We start from the raw sequence: 18,617 nt of genomic DNA, 5'->3' as shown, positions 1-18,617 counted from the left end.
ATTCCTGCTTGTGTTGCTACAGGTACTGATCTGGCATTTTATATTTTGCCTCTTGGTAGCATATAAATACTATGTCTAGAAAGCAAGTACCAATGCAAGCATGGTCTTGGTTTGTAAATTCAAGTGAGGTATGTTAGAATGAATAGCTTCTTGCTCTTGGAAAAAAAAATAAGATTAAGCAAAAAAATAACAACACCCAAAAACCCCCCACCAAAACCCAAGAAAATAGTTTTCCTTGACCAGGTCATGCTGTACAAGTATAAACAAAGAATCAGCTCCTCAATAGTAATTAAATTATAGCTTGAATCATTTGTCCAGTGCACTTTGTTTCATGTTGAAGAACTCTTGCTTCAAAGCTATGCAAGATGTAACAAAGAATTAGAAAGCTTGAATGAAGGATGGCACTGCAGCTGAAGGAGTTTCTCTCATTCAGTGAGAACTGTCTACTGGAATTTGTTGTAAGAAAGGAATATGTGTTTACTGTTTTTTCCACTTTTTAAACTTCTGGAGCCATGTTTAGATTCTTTGAGAGGACAAACAAACTTCAGTGAGGCTAATCCGCAAGCATATGACACATTTAATGTTGAAGCACATATGTTACACTTGAAAAGAAAAATCCAAGTGTTTAATGGCCATTTCAATCTTTTTATTCTCTTTTGAGTTCTAAATGTCTTAATTTTTTAATCTTTTTTAGGTACTACCTGCAGTGCTGTGGAATTCCACAGGGATCCATTTTGTCAACCTTGCTTTGCAACCTATGCTATGGATACATGGAAAACAAATTGCTCTCTGGAATACAGCAGGATGGGTAGGCATGCTTTGTCCTGGGATCTGATACAGTAGAGCTTAATGTACAGTGCATGTGTTAGGCATTTTTCTGTACAGTTTAATTCTGAATTTAAAGGATTTCAAAGCCTTCCTTGGGAGTGTGGTGCACACAACCATCTCTGCAGCTTCAGCATCACATGTGTGAGTGTGGGGAAATTTCCCTGTTTGTCAAAAGACCGGGAAGACAAGTACTTGAAAGAAGCTTTCCTAGATCCATTACTGTTCTTATAAATAGCACAGTATTTGGGGATGTTGCAAAGAGTAACAAGTTCTTCACATGCATCTAAGAGTGTGAGTTCTCCCACACTCATTCTCACAATATCTGCAATCTTAGAATCATAGAATCAATAAGGTTGGAAAAGGCCTCAAAGATCAAGTCCAGCCTGTCGTCCAAGACCTCGTGACTACTAAACCATGGCTTCAAGTGCCACATCCAATCCCTTGGAGGTGTGTAGGAGGAGGCTTGATAGGGTGCTTGGTGCCATGGTTTAGTTGATTAGGTGGTGTTGGATGATAGGTTGGACGCGATGATCTTTTCCAACCTGGTCTGGTCTGGTCTGGTCTATTCTATTCTATTCTATTCTATTCTAGAACACCTCCAGGGAGGGTGACTCCATCACCTCCCTGGGCAGCACATTCCAATGGCCAACAACTCTCTCTGTGAAGAACTTTCTCCTCACCTCAAGCCTAAACTTCCCCTGGTGCAGCTTGAGACTATGTCTTCTTGTTCTGTTGCTTGTTGTCCTCAGTCTAGATGGGATGCTTATTACAAGCCTTGTGATACTCTAGGCTTCTGCTTGAGGACTTTACAATCCACCATCTTAACATGAATAGCTTTACTCCAGATTTTTTTACAAGGCATGTTGGTTCTTGTATGAAGGTCTGTAGGATTCTTGATACATCTTTTTTTCTTCCCTTCTCATGCTTGCTACTTAGGAGCTCAACAGAAAACTAGCCTGATAAAAGCTCTACCTCCTTATTAACTGTAGAAACATTGGGTTCTCTTTTATCTCCATATGAGCTGATACCCAGGTTAGGGTTTTTAGGCATAAGCTGAACTTTGAAGCTTGTTTGTGGTCCCACATCTCCCTCCATTGTTGTGAATTCTGGCCTGAGAAAGCAAAAAGAGGCTGAGAAGTGAGTAGTAGTCCAGATAAGTGCATCTGTCTGGTGTCCCTTCTTGGGAGGCTTACTGAGTAATGGGAAGTCTCAGAATGTTAAACATTTCCCTACACAAGTACTGGAGTTCTCAGAGGCTTTAGGATGCTGTGATGTTATGAATCTAAATAGCTGTCTTTGGCTTTCAAAGGATGTTGCCTGTATGTGCTGAAATCACAAAACTGATTCAGAAGAATGAACTCTTTAATGGGAGCTGATGTCTTTATAAAGGGCATATTATAGAATGTTGCTTAGGTTTCTGTTTAATTACTTATATAGTTTCATTTGGCCCTGAAGTAAAAAAATAACCTGGTTATTGTCTTAACTAGGCAAAGGTTTAGCTGATCTCATTGTAGTGATGGCAGTACGCTTGCTTTGAAGAGGGGACTGGACAGCATCGTCTCCAGAGCTTCCTCTTCTTATGACCTGCTAGGCAAGATTTATCAGGAAAGTGTGGGCATGGGGGCCTGGATTCTGTTGAAGAAGAAAATTCCAGTCTCTACAGTGGTAGCCAGTATTATGGTTATACTCAAGTTACAGTATTCAGTATTCCTAAGGTTGGAAGGGACCTCAAAGATCATCAAGTCCAACCTGTCACCACAGACCTCATGACTAGAGTAGGGAGGACACTACTGCCCACTGCAGGCTTTGAACTCACAACCTTCCCATTAAGGGTCTGATGCACTACAGCTTCACAAACAAGTGATTACAAGGTAAACGAAGATAGAGAGTTGGTGCACATGAAGAATTTGGTATCTCCTTGTGTACCTGGTATTACCCCTCCTTTCCTTGTCACGTAGACAAGGAAATTCTCCCTTGAAAGAGTCTGAAACCCTGCATCCAGGTCGCTGCTGGGGAGTAGCTTGTGTGTTCTAAATTCCTGTCTTGTTTCATGTAGCCAGCCCCTTTGTTTTCTTACTTTTATTTTCAGTTATTTTTAGGAAAGGAGCAGAACTGAGAATTGCCTCATGAGACTCAATTGGGAGATCATATTGTCCCCTATCTTTCTGTGAATTAAAATGGGCATGTTGTTGCTCTGAAGAGTATGACAAAAGGATTGCATCTAAAAATATAACTAACATCAATTTCTTCTTGATTACAGAGTCCTAATACGTCTCATTGATGACTTTTTGCTGGTTACACCACATTTAACAAAGGCCAAAATTTTTCTAAGGTATGCTATTAAAGACATAGTCTTCACAGTAATAAACATTAACACCTTTTAGGTAATACTTTGCATCTTTACATATGCTTATATGCATAGCTATATTTGTTTTATATGTTAATTAAGGGCTGTTTTGGAGTCCTTCCTGTCAGTCTGTGCTTGGGAAGTATCATAGTATCAGTCAGGGTTGGAAGGGACCACAAGGATCATCTAGTTCCAACCCCTCTGCCATGGGCAGGGACACCCCACACTACATCAGGCTGGCCAGAGCCTCATCCAGCCTGGACTTAAACACCTCCAGGGACAGGGCCTCAACCACCTCCCTGGACAACCCATTCCAAGGCTTCACCACTCTCATGGGGAAGAACTTCCTCCTCACAGCCAGCCTGAATCTCCCCACCTCCAGCTTCATTCCATTCCCCCTAGTCCTATCACTCCCTGATATCCTGAGAAGTCCCTCCCCAGCCTTCTTGTAGGCCCCCTTCAGATACTGGAAGGCCACTATTAGGTCACCTCGGAGCCTTCTCTTCTCCAGACTGAACAGCCCTAACTCCCTCAGTCTGTCCTCATAGGAGAAGTGCTCCAGCCCTCTGATCGTCCTCGTGGCCCTAACTAGTAACTACATTCTTGATGGCCAGCTAACGATCTCTTGCAGCCCAGATGGAGGGGGGATTCCTGCTGAAGTTTAATTTAAAGATCTGGATTCTGACCATGATGGAGTTTCCAGCAGCAATTAGTAGTGGAGACTAACCGAAGTAGCTGACTGTTGTAGCTGGCTGTATTCTTTAACCTAAAGTGGTGGCCCTGAATCCTTTTGTTCTTTGGTTTCTGTTGCTGTATGCTGTATGCATATGTGTCACAGAATCACAGAAACATTCAGGTTGTAGAAGACCCTCAGGATCACCAAGTACCAACTGAGAACCCTACTCTACAAAGTTCACCCCTAAACCATATCCCCAAGCACCACATCCAGGGTTGGTGACTCAGGCCCCTCCCTGGGCAGCACATTCTAATGCCTGATCACTCTTCAGTGAAAAATTTTGTCCTAATGTCTAAACCTACCCAGTTGTAGCTTGAGGCCATTCCCTCTTCTATCACTAATTACCTGTGAGAAGAGACCAGCATGAGTTTCTCTACAAGACCAGCACCCACCTCTCCACAACCTCCTTTCAGGTAGTTGTAGAGAGCAATGAGGGCTGCCCTCAGCCTTCTCTTTTCCAAACTAAACAGCTGCAGCTCCCTGCACCTCGGTGGGGTTTTTTGTTTGTTTGTGGTGGTGGTGGGAGTTAGGCTAACTGTTTATGTCTGTTTCAGGACTCTAGCAATGGGCATTCCTGACTATGGCTTTTCAATAAACCCCCAAAAGACAGTTGTGAATTTTCCTGTTGCTGGTGTCCCGGGCTGCTCCGAGTTCACACAGGTGCCAGACGATCGTTTCGTCTTGTGGTGCGGTTTAGCGTTGAATATACGGACACTTGAGGTTTCCTGCGATTACTCCAGGTAAAGGGAGTTGTATACTCCAGTGGCAGCTCCACAGTAGATTGTACATAGCGTGAGAGGCACAAGGGTGTCTTGTGAGTCTGCAAAACAGACTTCAATACTCCAAATTGTGTTTCTCACACAGTGATCTAAGGATTTTCTTATGCTGTGTAGCCTGCTGTGTACTTTCTGCTGTTTACTTCATTCCATTCTGGTGGAATGTACACACTGTTGAACTGTATGATTTGAAGGTAACAAAGCCCTGGAATGATCTGAACAAAGAGGTTGTGGAGTCTCCTCCTCTGGAGATGCTAAGAACCTGTCTGGAACCAGTCCTGTGCAACCTGCTCCAGGCAATACTCCTTGAGCAGGGGAATGGATTAGATTATCTCCAGAGGCCCCTGCCATTTGGTGATTCTGTGTTAACACCATTGAATGTGGCACAGGTGACTAGTGAATCAAAGTCACATACTGTATGGTGGCTATGTAGTTCTGAGAAGGTTTATTCAGTCACCTTAGTTCAGCTTCTTTCACCATTGTGGACTGTATTGTACCTGCTACCATAGAACCACAGTGATTGTTCAGAAGTTGTCAGGGGTTTTGTACCTTCCTAAAAGAAGCCTTAAATATTGCATGAATTGCAGATTGGGATTAATTCTATATAGACTAGAGAGACTGGTAATCCTTTCAACATCAGAGGTGCTTCCTCTGGTACACTTGAAATGGTAGTGTAGAGGAGAAGTAACCTGTTCTTAAACTAGCAATCTTGGCTGCAAAGCAACCTGAAGTGATACAGAACTCGGGATGTATCCTACTGAAGAGCTCTTTAGGTGGAGTACTAATGATAGTTTTAGACATTTGCTAAAGATTAACAAGAAAGAACTGTTTAAACTGAAGGATAATACTGCTCTGTTATTGACCATATCTAGGCTGAACAGCCTGTGAAATTTGAAGTGTGAAATTAGGAAGAGGTTTACTGTCACCGGAGTGGAAAAGCTATTTAGTAGTTTTCCAAAACAAAAGAGCTTGGTCAGTTTAGGATATGAATTTATACAACATGATTATCAGTTACAAAAGAGAACTAAAATCAACAGCTGTGTTTCTTAAGGAAACAGTTAATGAGGGCTAGCGGTCTGGGAGACACTAATCAGAATCCAGGGAATCATAGAATCAATAAGGTTGGAAAAGACCTCAAAGATCATCAAGTCCAACCTGTCACCCAACACCTCATGACTACTAAACCACAGCTTCAAGTGTCACCTCCAGTCCCCTCTTGAACACCTTCAGGGATGGTGACACCACCACCTCCCCGGGCAGCACATTCCAATGGCTAACAACTCTTTCTGTGAAGAACTTTCTCCTCACCTCGAGCCTAAACTTCCCCTGGTGCAGTTTGAGACTGTGTCCTCTTGTTTTGGTGCTGGTTGCCTGGGAGAAGAGATCAACCCCCATCTGGCTACAATCTCCCTTCAGGTAGTTGTAGGGAGCAATAAGGCCTCCCCTGAGCCTCCTCTTCTCCAGGCTAAACAACCCCAGCTCCTTTACCCTCTCCTCACAGGGTTTTGCTTGAGGCCTCTCCCCAGCCTCGTTGCCCTTCTCTGGACATGTTCACACCTTGCTTTTGATAAGCTTGACTTAGGTAACTGGAATGCTAAGGTCAACTCAGAATGCTTCTAGACTAAGCTCCTGTGTTGCATGGATCACAGAGTATAACCTGATTGTCATTAATTATGGTAATTAATACCATTAATTACCATTAATAGTGGTAATTAATAATGGTCTGGCTAGACTATGTTTATTAGAAATACATCAAGTTTGTGTTTAGAGTTACTGGTTTAGTTTTCTCAGTAAGTGAATTACTCAGCCCTGAGGTATTGAAGTTGTTCCTTAGCTAATAGCTTTAATGCCACCATGTCTAGTTTCTCTCTAAATTGAAATTATAGTTGCCTTTTAGCTTCTGGCTCATTGATTAGCAGGCAGTTTCTGTAACATGTGAAGCCAAATGAGGCTTGCTTTACAGAATTTAACTTAGTCTATTAGCCCATGAAGTTTAACTACTTTTTCTCTTTCTTTTGTAGTTACAACTCTACTTACATCAGAACAAGTCTTTCCTTCAATTCAAGCACAAGAGCTGGGAAAAACATGAAATACAAATTGATTGCAGTCCTCAAACTCAAATGTCATGGCTTATTTCTTGATTTACAGGTGGGAATATGGAAATGGATGTTTGGAAATATTGTGATTAGTGACAAAGAGCATTGAAACTGCTTTGAGTTGATTTTGAGAGGTAGTCCACGTAATTGGAAGCGTTGCTAGCAACTAAAATGTGGGGTCGCAGCACCTTCCAGAGCTGAGTCTTCACAATATTGTTAATTTAGGTGTGTAATAGAAATATTTGAAGTTCAGTATAAGGTGTTTTTTCTCTAGATCCTAAATCATCTTATGCTGTTGAACAAATCCTATCATGACACTAAAATATTCCTATAGCTCTGTTTCTGTTCTGCTCTAGATCAACAGCCTTCAAACAGTTCTCCTCAACATTTACAAGATATTTCTACTTCAGGCTTGCAGGTAGGTCACTGAGTCTTCTGCTGCAGCTGGGAAGATTTCATTACTCCTTTTTGACACATGGAGGAGCTGCACATTAGCAAAAAGTATGCTGTGTAAATGTGTAATGGTCTATGTCAGCAGTAAGTCATGTTGTTGTTTCAACACTGTTCTTACATAATATTCTTAGATTCAGGGTACAGGATTATATGAATAGAAAGGAATAGAATTAACCAGGTTAGAAAATACCTTTGAGATCATCGAGTCCAACCTGTCACCCAACACCATATAATCAACTAAACCATGGCACTAGGCACCCCATCCAGTCTCTTCCTAAACACCTCCAGTGATGGTGCCTCCACCACCTCCCTGGGCAGCACATTCCAATGGCCAATCTTCTTCCTAACATCCAGCCTAAACCTCCACTGGCACAGGTTGAGACTGTGTCCTCTTTTTCTGATGCTGGTTGCTTGGGAGAAGAGACCAACCCGCACCTGGCTACAGCTTCCCTTCAGGTAGTCGTAGAGAGCAATAAGGTCTGCTCTGAGCCTCCTCTCCTCCAGGCTAAGCAACCCCAGCTCCCTCAGCCTCTCCCTATTGGGCTTGTGCTGGAGCCCTCTCCCCATCCTCATTGCCCTTCTCTGGACATGTTCAAGTATTTCAATGTCCTTCTTAAATTGGGGAGCCCAGAACTGGACACAGTACTCAAGGTGTGGCCTAACCAGTGCTCTCTTCAGAAGAGAATTCTGTTACTCAGGCAGATGGCTTTGAGATCTTTATGGACGAAAATCTGCAAACAAATGTGTGTGTCTGATGCTCCAGGGAAATGCATAAATAGGAGGAGTGTTGTATGCCAGCAGTGTTGATACAGCCAAAGACTGTTGAGTTCTTTTAAAGGTTGTATAGTACCTAAGGTACTTGATCATAGTTTCATTTGAAATTGCAAATTGCTCATAATCAAATAGACTGTTTTTGTGAACAGGTTCCATGCCTGTGTTCTCCAACTTCCATTCAACCAGAAGGTTAGAAACAATCCTGATTTCTTTCTAAGGATCATCTCTCAGACTGCATCATGCTGCTATTCTACCGTGAAAATGAAAAATGCAGGTATAGTATGTTAGGTCTGGGGAATTGTTTTTCGGCAAAATGTCTTGAATGTGTGGTCAGATTGTATCACTTTCAGTAAAAGATCAAGAATGAAAAATACAGGCAAATCACTCCACCAACTAAGAATAACCGTATTGATTAGATAGGGTGGGGTGATTGGTTAGACTTTGCAGAGGGACCTTGACAGGCTGGACAGATGGGCAGGATCTAACAGCATGAGATTTAACACAGTCAACTATGACTCAGTCGGTAGAGCATGAAAATCTTAATCTCAGGGTCGTGGGTTCAAGCTTCACGTTGGGCACCAAAATGTAATGGGTTGGGGCAAAACCCCCTCCTCACCACGGGCAGAAACAATGACTCAGACAAACAGATTGCAAAAGTGATGGAAAGTTTAAATAGAAAAAAACAATTAAAAAACAAACCAACAATGAAAGCTTTACAGAGAACCACAAGCACCATGACAAAAGAGACAAATCCCACAACATACCCATCCCCACCTGGGGGTACACCCAAACCCCCAGGGCTCTTTCCTCCCCCCCCAACCCAGCCTTGGGCCTGGGCAGGCCCAAAGGAGGCAACTCACGCCATTTTACCTAGGCAGCAGCTGGGGATGAAATAGGAAGTGAAGACCCCGCATGGACATTTTATAGGGGAGCAGGGCATTATGGGATTGCAATACCTGGTTTCCTATGACCACCCCCCTGGGCTGGGCCCACCCCTTGGGACCTTCCAGGTGTGGTCTGTGCAGTGGCATCCGGGCCAGCACCCAGCCTAAACCACCACACACATCCAAGTGCCAGGTTCTGCACATTGGCCACAGCAACCCCATGCAGTGCTACAGGCTGGGGTCAGAGTGGCTGGAGAGCAGCCAGGCAGAGAGGGACCTGGGGGTACTGGTTGATGGTAGGCTGAACATGAGCCTGCAGTGTGCCCAGGCAGCCAAAAGGGCCAATGGCATCCTGGCCTGCATCAGGAACAGTATGGCCAGCAGGAGCAGGGAGGTCATTCTGCCCCTGTGCACTGCACTGGTTAGGCCACACCTTAAGTCCTGTGTCCAGTTCAGGTCTGGGCTCCTCAGTTTAGGAAGGATGTTGACTTGCTGGAATGTGCCCAGAGAAGGGCAACAAAGTTGGTGAGGAGTTTGGAGCACAAGCCCTATGAGGAGAGACTGAGGGAGCTGGGGCTGCTTAGCCTGGAGAGGAGGAGACTCAGGGGATACCTTATTGCTCTCTACAACTACCTGAAGGGAGGTTGTAGACAGGCAGAGGTTGGTCTCTTCTCCCAGGCAACCAGCACCAGAACAAGAGGACACAGTCTCAAGCTGCACCAGGGGAGGTTTAGGCTGGAGGTTAGGAAGAAGTTCTACACAGAGAGAGTGATTGCCCATTGGAATGGGCTGCCCAGGGAGGTGGTGGTGTCACCATCACTGGACATGTTCAGGAGGAGACTTGATGGGGTGCTTGGTGCCATGGTTTAGTTGATTAGGTGGTGTTGGATGATAGGTTGGACGTGACAATCTTGAAGGCCTCTTCCAACCTGGTTTAGTCTATTCTATGTTGGAGGTCATTTCCAGCCTCGTTGATGCTGTGTGTAATTCTGTATGTGTAAACATAGGAAATCATAAATTTATGGAATGGTTTAAGTTGGAAGGGACCTTGAAGATGAAGAGTGAAATGTACAAATCATTCCACCGACTAAGAACAGCCACATTGGTTAGATAGGGTTGGGTGATCAGTTAGCCTTGATGATGTTGGAGGTCTTCTCCAGCCTGGGTGATGCTGTGTGTAATTCTTCATGTGTAAATGCAGGAAGTCATAAATTTATGGAATGGTTTAGGTTAGAAGGGACCTTGAAGACCTTGTAGTTCCAACCCACCTGCCATGGGCAGTGACATTCTTCTACTTTGGAGGTGCTCAAGGCCTTGTCCGACCTGGCCTTGAACACCTCCAGGACATTCATGACCTCCCTGGGCAACTTAGACTCAGTTTCCTGAAAATACTGAAATGTTTCAGGTTTTAGTTTTTTAGTACTCATTGGCACTGGAGACTTAATTGACTGCATAGGTTTTTAATAGAAGTCTTGGAATGAATTTATAGGATGAGAGGTTGTAGTTCTTACTGCTCATAATGTTCAGTGATGTTATTTTCCTGTTCTGTCTCTAGGGTTTGCCGTAGGAACCAAAGGTGTGTCTGACATGTTCCCTTTTGAGGCAGCAGAATGGCTCTGCTACCATGCCTTCACTGTCAAACTGTCCAAGTACAGAATTATTTACAAATGCCTCCTTAAGCCCCTAAAGATTTGTAAGTATTCAATTATTTTCACAGTAAGAAATACAGTTAACTGTAATGAAACTTGAAATCTAGTGGACTTTTAAAGGTTTCTTAGCCTAATTTTTTGCTCTAGAATGTACATAAATGAGCTTTTTGATTTTGTTTGGATTTACTAAGTAGCCAAATTAAAACTGCTTTTCTTCACTGCATGTTCTAGAGCCTTGTTCTCAAGGGACAGCTATTGATACTTGGCAGGCAGTAAGTGTGTACAGTTCAGGAAGCTTAATAAGGTTGGGTTAATCATAGAAGCATTCTCAGCAGGTTTAACTAAATGGAATAAGAATGCTCAGTTTTCTGGTTGTGAAAATGTACATTAATTCACAGCTGAATGAGTTCCTTCTGCAGTGTAAACTCATACCATAGTATCACAGTATCAGTCAGGCTTGGAAGGGACCACAAGGATCATCTCGTTCCAACCCCTCTGCCATGGGCAGGGACACCCCACACTACATCAGGCTGGACAGAGCTTCATCCAGCCTGGGCTTAAACACCTCCAGGTACGGTGCCCCAACCACCTCCGTGGACAACCCATTCCAGGGCTTCACCACTCTCATGGTGAAGAACTTCCTCCTCACATCCAGCCTGAATCTTCCCACCTCCAGCTTCATTCCATTCCCCCAGTCCTATCACTACCTGATATCCTGAGAAGTCCCTCCCCAGCCTTCTTGTAGGCCCCCTTCAGATACTGGAAGGCCACCATTAGGTCACCTCGGAGCCTTCTATTCTCCAGACTGAACAGCCCCAACTCCTTCAGTCTGTCCTCATAGGAGAGGTGCTCCAGCCCTCTGATCATCCTCGTGGCCTTTCTCTAGACATCTTCCAGCACATCCATATCCCTCTTGTAATAGGGACTCCAGAACTGGACACAGTACTCCAGGTGGGGTCTCACCAGAGCTGAGTAGAGGGGGAGAATCACCTCCCTTGACCTGCTAGCCACACTTCTCCTGATGCAGCCCAGGATGTGATTGGCTTTGCGGGCTGCAAGTGCACACTGAGAGCTCATGTTGAGGTTCTCGTCCACCAGCACCCCCAAGTCTCTCTCCTCAGGGCTGCTTTCCAGCCAGTCACCAAAAAAAGTGAATAGAATAGAATAGACCAGGTTGGAAGAGACCTTCAAGATCATCGTGTCCAACCCATCATCCAACACCACCTAATGAACTAAACCATGGCACCAAGCACCCTATCAAGTCTCCTCCTAAACACCTCCAATGATGGTGACGCCACCACCTCCCCGGGCAGGCCATTCCAATGGGCAATCACTCTCTGTGTGTAGAACTTCTTCCTAACCTCCAGCCTAAACCTCCCCTGGCACAGCTTGGGACACATATCACCAGGATCACTCTGAAACAGAAGCACTGGCTGGGCTCTGTACTTGGACAGGAGAACTTTGGGCTGTGTTAAGAATTGGCTGGAGGGCTGGGCCCAGAGGGTGGTGGTGAATGATGCCACTGCCAGCTGGCAGACGAACTGAGCAGAGAATGAATGCAGAAGTCACAACCTTGTAAGATAATTTGTTTCTCAGGGATCTGTGTCACTTCTCTAAGATCCGTACAGGGCACATAGGAATTTTCATCTCTTAATGATGAAGGTTTAACTCCTGGGATCTTTGACTGGAAGGCCACAATCTAAGCCAGAGCTCTGTCTCCCACCTGTGTACATGCTTTGCTACTGAATCTGGCAGTACACTCAATTTGGAGGTGCAGCCCTAGGGGGCTCCATTGTTCAGCAGAATCTCCTTGTTCATGTGTGGATGTGTGCATCTGCCATCAAAGTGGTCTCTGCTGTCCACAAAATCACAGCACCAGAGGTACCAGGCAAAACAGGCTGGGAAGTGCAGGTGGTATGTTCCTAGTGTGAATAATGATTCCCACTGGGGTTCCTTCTGCCGTACATGTACAGCCCCTTTCCATAACCACAATACTAACACAAAACTTGTGTGTGGTCTAGGCTTAGCTCTGTATGCCCAATTTCTAACTCAAGAAGGGAAAACTGACCATCACTTGGCTTCTCTGACAGTGAGCATTGCCCTTGCAGAAGTGGAATAACCTTGCTTCCTGAATTCCTGGGAAGGGCTATGAATGTATTTACTGAATACTCTGGGGGTGGAGCCAGGAAACTCCAAAAGCAAGAGAATTAGTGGTGACATTCTCTTGAAAAGAGTAATTTGCAGTTAATCTTTCATGATCTTAACCTTCTCTAAGGCAGAACCCATCCTTCACAACCGCAATGTCAAGATGACTCTCTCTTTTTATGTACATGGCCCAGGAGGACACAGTCTCAAGCTGTGCCAGGGGAAGTTTAGGCTTGAGATGAAGAAAAAAGTTCTTCACAGAGAGAGTTGTTAGCCAGTGGAATGGGCTGCCCAGGGAGGTGGTGGAGTCGCCATCCCTGGAGGTGTTCAAGAGGGGATTGGATGTGGCACTTGGTGCCATGGTCTAGTAGTCATGAGGTCTGTGGTGACAGGTTGGACTTGATCTTTGAGGTCTTTTCCAACCTTATTGATTCTATGATTCATTTTCTTTTGGAAATATCTGAGACTTCCAGGTACACTGCAGGAAGGTCAAAAGTTCAGAGATTTTTGCTTGATGGCTGTCTAAACAATTAGCAGGTTGTGATTCCTTTTTGCTGTGAAACCAAAAATGGAAGCTGTTGCTGTGATTGGTCAACAGATCACCGGGGCCCAAGTAACTAATGCCATCTCTGAGAGATCTCTATTTGCTTATAGACCTGAAAACTTGTCTGTACTTGCACTAGCCCTGTTCTTCCTGCGCTGCAAGGATGGACACAATACTTAGTGAACCACTTAGGTAGTTGCGCTTTTAAGGAAAAGCTCCCAGAGTACCTACAAGGTATTTGGCAGGAGCACAGCTGTTTGGGTCAGTTTGTGTTGCCACTGGAACCAGTGACTCTGATTTTGAGAGGTGTTTTGTCTGCATGTGTATTTCTCCTTCCTTTAAGAGTTGGTTAGGGTGAGACATCAGTGTGCTGGTACTTTAAAGCACTACAAAGACATCTTGTGATCTGCAGTGGTACCTTCATGCATACCTTTGTCATGAGCATGCATCACTGTCTCCATCTCTCCCAAGATCTCTGATCAGAGATGAAGGCTATTTTCATCCACCTGATTGTATATAGTGTTTATATTTCTTTTTTAATTCCAAATTGAGTGAATTACTAAGTTTCCCAATCCTGTGGGAACATGCTAAAATCCATATAAAGAGACATTGTCTTCCACTTGGTCTTGTAAGTTAGTTTTGTTTGGCCTGAATCAGACTTATTCCTGGGTAGTAACTGTAATCAGAACAACACACTGCAGAGAAGGTGACTGCAGATAGGAGCATGATGTAGAAATATCAGAGTTCATTTTAAACTCTAAGTTTCATCTTACTACTGGAAATCAAGTAACATGTGTGGCTGTCAGAGCAACTGTGACAGGGAATTCAGTGGTTCTCAGGTGTGCTCCTAGGGGGTTAGCTCAGTATCTCTATATACAGATTGCTGTGCCAAGGCACATCACTACTAAGTGCCTGTATTGACTTGACAGCAAAAAGGATGGTGGTTGTTTTAGAGTTTATTTGCTATATACAAGCTGTGCCTCCTGTAAGATCATGTTGTTGACAGGAATTGATATAAACTCCTGAACATGCCTTTCCTTTGCTCTCAATGGGAATCAATACCAAGCTCATAGGCTCTCAGGAGGAGTTTCTTCCCACGGTTTGAGAACCTGTTAAATATCAACAGTTAGGGGTTTCTCAGTACAAGTGGTCATCATTCCTCAGAGTTAAGTATTAAAACATAGTTACTGTTGAATGTCCCTCCTATTATTAACAGTGGGGAAAGGAGCAAGTCTTTCCTTATCATGATAAGATATAAATACATCATCTATCTCCTCTCCAAGCACAGAACAAATACTGACTGTGTGCTTCTACCTTTCTGCACCATTGACAATTTTGCCATTTCTGTTTGGGTAACAGACTTAAACTGTTGCTAGGATTCTACAGGTTCTTCCTAGTCTTTTAAAAGTCCTTTTTATTGTCTATAATGCTGTTGACAGTGTACTTGGTGACTCTGGTGTGATTCAAAGCTGTTAGCCTTTCCTCTCTTACAGTGAAAACGCAGCACAGAGAATTGCAGCTCCCACTGGCACAGTGAAAGGTGCATGTCCCATGTATTTTATTTTTACAAATTTTTTGTGGATGTCAGTTCCAAGCATAGGCTACTTTGATGTCATGTCTGAAAGTGCAGGGGAGGAGCAAGTTTCAGAATACCTTCCTGCTGTAGGTAAACATTAGGAACCAGATAAGGACCTGTCCCTTGTCTTTAGCACTGTTTAAAATGGGGTCTTCAAAGTAACTGTGGTTTGAGCCAGCAGTGTGCCCAGGCGGCCAAAGAGACAAATGGCCTCCTGGCCTGCATCGAGAATAGTGTGGCCAGCAGGAGCAGGGAAGTCCTTGTGCCCCTGTACTCAGCACTGGTTAGGCCACACCTTGAGTCCTGTGTCCAGTTCTGTGTCACTCAGTTTAAGAAGGACATTGAGACTCTTGAGCGTGTCCAGAGAAGTGCAACAAGGCTGGGGAGAGGCCTCGAGCACAAGCCCTGCAAGGAGAGGCTGAGGGAGCTGGGGTTGTTTAGCCTGGAGAAGAGGAGGCTCAGGGGAGGCCTTATTGCTGTCTACAACTTCCTGAAGGAAAGTTGTAGGCAGGAGGGGGTTGGTCTCTTCTCCCAGGCAACCAGCGCCAAAACAAGAGGACAGAGTCTCAAGCTGCACCAGGGGAGGTTTAGACTCAAGGTGAGGAGAAAGTTCGTCACAGAGAGAGTTGCTAGCCATTGGAATGTGCTGCCCAGGGAGGTAGTGGAGTCACTGTCCCTGGAGGTGTTCAAGAGGGGATTGGATGTGGCACTTGGTGCCATGGTTTAGTAGTCATGAGGTGTTGCATGACAGGTTGGACTTGATGATCTCTGAGGTCTTCTCCAGCCTTATTGATTCTGTGATTGACAGAAGACCTTTTTGGGTGGATATAGTTATTGAATAAATGGTCTTAGAGTTTTCAAAACACTTTGAGATTCTTAAATCCAAGCAAAGTGTTACAAGGACATTCTAGGAGCAATTTCCTCCTTGGTTTTCTTAATTCGTTGATGTTTTAGTATATGACTTTCAACCTTTTTATTTCTTAGTCTAATTTAAAGGTGGGAGAAATGTAGCATATTTTATTCCAGGCTTTTTTTTAATCACCATACTCCGGATGTTTTCGGCTTTTTGATTGGATTCAGCTAGCTTTGATTTCATTCCTTTTCCCTGAAACAGAATCGCTAGTTACTTGGAGCAGTAACAAATAACTTCTGTTATTTTTGCAGGTCAAATGCAGCTACTCAGGAACATCCCAAAGGATACTATGGCACTACTGAGAACAGTGACAGAGCCATCTCTTTGTCAAGATTTCACTCATATACTGGAATGATTGAAGTTTGTTTTGTTTATAATTTTGCTAGATCTTTAGATACTTTTCTCTGTGGTTTATTCTGGTAGAGTTGACCAAACCCAGCTTCACTCAGAAGTGTCTCCTGTTTGTTTCTCAGATACCACACAAGGATGCAGAGCAGGCAGCTTTGTTAATACACTTGTGTTTGTCTGTACATTCAAAGGCCATTTGAAATAACTGACTTGGTTTCATTCAGGAATTCCTGGCTTCATGATTGAAGGCATCATTCAACTGTGTCCTGTGTGAACAGACCTACCTCCTTGTTTCAGTGTGTTGTTCCTGAAGAACTTGTCCTTGCTTCTTTGTGTGGCAGACTATTTTGTAATAATAAATTGTTTGGTTACTTGCAGTACTTGTCTCCAATGCCTTTATTTTGTAGTAGTCTTTAACAACCTGCCCTGTCCTGAAAAACAGTCACCTGCACAAGGCAAGAGCGAATGGAATGGAATGGAATGGAATGGAATGGAATGGAATGGAATGGAATGGAATGGAATGGAATGGAATGGAATGGAATGGAATGGAATGAACCAGGTTGGAAGAGACCTTCAAGATCATCGTGTCCAGCCTATCATCCAACACCACCTAATCAACTAAACCATGGCACCAAGCACCCCATCAAGTCTCCTTCTGAACACCTCCAGCGATGGTGACACCACCACCTCCTCAGACAGCACATTCCAATGGGCAATCACTCTCTCTGTGTAAAACTTCTTCCTAACCTCCAGCCTAAACCTCCCCTGGTGCAGCTTGAGACTGTGTCCTCTTGTTCTGGTGCTGGTTGCCTGGGAGAAGAGACCAACCTCTGCCTGTCTACAACCTCCCTTCAGGTAGTTGTAGAGAGCAATAAGGTATCCCCTGAGTCTCCTCCTCTCCAGGCTAAGCAGCCCCAGCTCCCTCAGCCTCTCCTCATAGGGCTTGTGTTCCAAACCCCTCACCAACTTTGTTGCCCTTCTCTGGACACATTCCAGCAAGTCAACATCCTTCCTAAACTGAGGGGCCTGGAACTGGACACAGTACTTGAGGTGCGGCCTAACCAGTGCAGGATGTGTAGATTATAAATCCTATGCTGCAGAGAACTCAACTAATACATGCCAAAATTTCAGCATAAAAGCTGGTTATGTTTAGTATATGTTTTATATACTTTCAATAGAATCATAGAATTGTTAGGGTTGGAAGGAACCTCAAGGATCATCTAGTTCCAACCCTCTGCCATGGCCAGGGACCCCTCACACTACATCAGGTTGCTCACAGCCACATCCAGCCTGGCCTTAAAAACCTCTAGGGATGAGGCTTCCATCACTGGAAGTGTTTAAAAAGAGACTGGATGAGGCATTTAGTGCCATGGTTTAATTGATTAGATGGTGTTGGGTGAAGAAGACTGACACTCTACACAGGGTTTTAAAGCCAGATAAGAACCATAACCAATACAGCTCAAGATGAATGGGAAAGTGTCAAAACTTCACTATATATACAAAAAATACAGAATATAAAATTAACCAGGTTGGAAAAGACCTTTGAGATCATTGACTCCAGCCTATCACCCAGCACCATCTAATCAAATAAACCATGGCACCAAGTGCCTCATCCAGTCTCTTTTTAACACTTCCAGTGATGGTGACTCCACCACCTCCCTGGACAGCCCATGCTAATGGCCAGCCTCTCGTTCTGTGAAGAATTTCTTCCTAACATGCAGCCTAAATCTCCCCTGGTGCAGCTTGAGACTGTGTCCCAAGACAAACATACAGAGTGTTCAAAAGAATGTCCTGGATAAGTGGAGTAGATAACTGGAACAAGAACTCTGCTGAATTGCTCTGTGTTTCAGAAAGCTTTGCAGATAAGGGCTTGGGAGGACTGGAAAACATCATGGATTGACCTGCTTCTGAATGTTTGAACTGAGATTCCATGCAAGCCAAACCATTTTATTGTCTCAAGTTTTGATGTTAAAGGGTTTTTGTATCATTCCAGGACCCTCCTAGAAAAGAATGGGGCTGTTTCCAGCTTCTTTGCCCCTTTATGTGGCTTCCACAGGATGCTCTAGCATGGAGAATGGAAGGAATGTGAGGTTCAGTGTCTTGGATTAGCCCATTATTCCTTGATATCACTATGAATACTCTGATAAAATAAGCTGCATGAAGTGCAATGCTTGCAATTCCCTGAGTCAGTGTTTGCTTTTCCCCAGCACTACTTGCTGTGTCATCAGTTTTAAACTGTAACTGCTGTTGCTGAAGGCCATCGGTAAACAGATGGAAATACACAGCAAAAACCATGAAAGAAAATTTTCAAGTATCTCCTTCCTAGGCTTGCTGTTCTCCTTGCAGTGGTTTCAAGGAGTTAAGTAGCTGCCTTTGCTCTGCAGAGTTTAAGTCTCATTCTGAGGAAGAAATTCTTTACCATGAAGGTGTTGCGACTCTGGAACTGGGTGCCCAGAGAGGTTGTGGATTGCCCTTCCCTGGAACTGTTCAATACCAGTGTGGATGAGGCTTTGAGCAACCTGGTCTAGTGGAAGGTGTCCCTGTCCAT

The 18,617-nt window shown here is 44.1% G+C and overlaps 1 protein-coding gene across 2 annotated transcripts in view; it reads left to right on the top strand.

Annotated features, from left to right (window-relative positions):
* Positions 1–16,402, top strand: part of TERT (telomerase reverse transcriptase) — a 37,667-nt gene extending 21,265 nt beyond the window's left edge. Inside the window, exons 9-16 of one of the 2 annotated variants that reach the window (XM_068147458.1) lie at positions 695–808; positions 3,089–3,160; positions 4,466–4,651; positions 6,709–6,835; positions 7,140–7,201; positions 8,160–8,284; positions 10,450–10,587; positions 15,973–16,402. In XM_068147458.1, coding sequence (XP_068003559.1) covers positions 695–808; positions 3,089–3,160; positions 4,466–4,651; positions 6,709–6,835; positions 7,140–7,201; positions 8,160–8,284; positions 10,450–10,587; positions 15,973–16,076 — 928 coding nt within the window. In that variant the 3' untranslated portion in view covers positions 16,077–16,402. Of the gene's footprint in view, positions 1–694; positions 809–3,088; positions 3,161–4,465; positions 4,652–6,708; positions 6,836–7,139; positions 7,202–8,159; positions 8,285–10,449; positions 10,588–15,972 lie in introns of those variants that run through there. The other variant, XM_068147457.1, reaches the window with a different exon arrangement.
* The last annotated feature ends 2,215 nt before the right edge of the window (positions 16,403–18,617 follow it).

This window comes from Melanerpes formicivorus, unplaced genomic scaffold, assembly GCF_026170545.1.
Source record: "Melanerpes formicivorus ecotype bairdi unplaced genomic scaffold, bMelFor1.0.p_v2 SCAF_15, whole genome shotgun sequence".
Taxonomy (NCBI): domain Eukaryota; kingdom Metazoa; phylum Chordata; class Aves; order Piciformes; family Picidae; genus Melanerpes; species Melanerpes formicivorus.
Note: the sequence above shows the minus strand (reverse complement) of the source record. Positions and strands in the feature narration are given on the sequence as shown.